General features: G+C 33.1%; 1 protein-coding gene and 1 pseudogene across 1 annotated transcript in view; one reads left to right on the forward strand and one right to left on the reverse strand.

The window, feature by feature from the left end:
• The window catches only part of PRRC1 (proline rich coiled-coil 1), a 37,965-nt gene that overhangs the window by 15,863 nt on the left and 19,459 nt on the right, over nucleotides 1-2,643 (forward strand). Inside the window, exon 5 of the mRNA XM_023529607.1 lies at nucleotides 1,534-1,655. Within this exon, the coding sequence (XP_023385375.1) occupies nucleotides 1,534-1,655 (122 nt within the window). The remainder of the gene's footprint in view (nucleotides 1-1,533; nucleotides 1,656-2,643) is intronic.
• LOC111738486 lies at nucleotides 23-1,558 on the reverse strand (annotated as a pseudogene).

Genomic DNA, 2,643 nt, shown 5'->3' on the forward strand with positions numbered 1-2,643 from the left:
TATTAGCTTTGGTGAAGCCATATTTACAATAGGTTCTTAACATTAGCGCTATAAGGCTTCAGAAGCCCTTTATTTTTTCCTTTGTTCTGTTTTTCATGTAATGTGTTCTTACTGAATGCCTGTTAGGTTACACACTGCTAGATACTAGAGATATAAGAGTAAGCAAAAATACAGTCTTGATTTTATTGTAGTTTAAATCATATCTTCTTTCGTCCATCTTTTTAAGCTAATGTCTTTTTTGTAACTGAATAAAAAGTAATTTCCTTATATTAACTATTAATAGATACCTAAAGACAATATGGTTTTTAAAATAAAATTGTGTATAGAGTTGTATTTATCAAGATGAGTACAATCATGAAAGCTATACAATAAATTAAAAATAAATCCAAATACAAAGATATTCCTCTGAGAATTCCATGTTTCATCAAGCATCAAAAACCACCAGTCTTTTAGTCCTGTTCTTGTACGTTATTCTGTATCCACATTCTCAGCATCTGATTGGATTCCTGGATTTTATTTTCTGTGTGACATTCTCCACAGATATATGTCATTGGCTGCTGCTTTAGGGGGTGGAACATCCTTCTGGATGTCCATTTTAGATCCTACATAGGAGAAACTCCTCACTCAGATAAGCTTATGTCTTAAATTGGTTTCCCTGTCCTCATACAGTTGTCACCTTCTTTCTTTCAGTTATCTCTGAGATAAATTCAGTTGTCTCTAGAAGTGTCCTAGCTTTCTCAGTTTTCATTTGAATAAGAATTGTTCACTTTATCTCATTCACTATTAAGCTCTGCTATCCATTATAAAAATAGGTATTTATCCATGGCTGATTTAATTCAGAAGTAGAAGTTTTTATCTTGCTTTTCGAACATATTCTCACACATCTTCATGATGGCTATTTTCGAAGTGATTCAGATAAAAGTAATAAACCTTGTTCTCATTAATCCAGTTTTTAGTTTTCAACTAATATATTTAATTCATGATTTTGAGTTATCTGTATAGTGTTCACAGACCTTCACTTTTGTTTCATAAATGGTTAAAAAACTCCTGAATAAGCTTTGGTCTAATGTACACATTTCCAGTTTGGTGCATATTTTAAGGTTATAAGAAGAGAAAAGACATGTTTACTGTCGATATGATTGCCTACTCAGAAAATTCAAGAGAGAATCAACTAAACAACTACTGGGACTGATAAAAGATTTTTACTTAGTTAGAGGGCCTCTTGCTAGATCAGCACTAAAAAGTACGTAGTTTCCTTATATTAGTAATAACCAGTTGGAACATAGAATATAAAAATAATCTATTTCACAATAGCAACCCAAATACTAATGCACATTGGAATAATTTGGAAAGTACAGTTCAAACTGTTAATACTATACTGATGGAACACAATTGGACTTTTTTACTTTTTGTCTTCTGTATTTGAATGTTTACAGTGAGTATATATGTATTTGTACATAAATGTATGCATATATTGCTTGCATAATCATAAATTAGTATGTTTAATACTGAATAACTTGAAATGGTGTCTAACCTACACTTGTTATTCAGGGGGCTCAAGAACGGATAGATACTTTGCGTCGCACTGGAGTGATCCATGAAAAACAGACTGCGGTATCAGTAGAAAACTTCATTGCAGAATTGCTACCTGACAAGTAAGAGGCTTTTTTTTTTTTTTTTTTTAACATAGTTATATTTTTTTCCTTAGAACTTTTAAGATCTTTCTTAGCCGTTTTCAAATATACAGTACAGTATAATTCTGTGCATTACATCACCATGAGTTATTTTGTAACTAGAAGTCTGTACCTTTTGACTCCCTTCAACCATTTCACCCATGCCCCCACCCCCACCTCTGGCAATCACTGGTCTGTTCTCAATATCTCTTTGAGTTCTGGTTTTCTTGTTTATTTTTAGTTTCCATAAATAACTGAGATCACAGTATTTGTCTATCTCTGTCTGACTTATTTCATTTAGCATATTGCCTTCAAGGTCCATGCATGTTGTCATAAACAGCAAGATTGCCTTTTTCATGGCTGAATAATATTCGTGTGTGTGTGTATGTGTGTGTATGCGCGTGCGCGCACAAATGTACATGCATAGGTGTCACATTTTCTTTATCAGCTCATCCACTAGTAGACACTTTGAGTTAGTGTTTTCGGTTCCTTTGGCTATATACCCAGCAGTGGAATTTGCTGGATCATACCTAGTTCTATTTTTAATTTTTTGAGGAACCTCCATACTATTTTTCATAGTGGATGCACCAGTTTGCATTCTCACCAACAGGGTGCAAGATTTCCCTTTTGTCTGCATCCTTGCCAGCATTTGCTATTTCTTGCCTTTTTGATAATAGCCATTCTAACAGGTGTGAGGAAATATCTTAATTTGGTTTTGATTTGCATTTTCTTGATGGTTAGTGATGTTGAGCACCTTTTTATGTACCTGTTGCCCATCTTTGTACGTTCTTTAGAAAACTGTCTTATTCAAGCCTTTGCCCATTTTATAATCAGAATATTAATTTTTTTTTTTTGCTATGAATTCTTCATATATTTTGGCTATTAACCCCTTATCACATATATGGTTTGCTCTCATTCAGTAAATTGCTTTTTCATTTTGTCAATTTCCTTTGCTCTGCAGAAGCTTTTT

Source organism: Pteropus vampyrus, unplaced genomic scaffold (genome assembly GCF_000151845.1).
Source record: "Pteropus vampyrus isolate Shadow unplaced genomic scaffold, Pvam_2.0 Scaffold39, whole genome shotgun sequence".
Classification (NCBI taxonomy): Eukaryota; Metazoa; Chordata; class Mammalia; order Chiroptera; family Pteropodidae; genus Pteropus; species Pteropus vampyrus.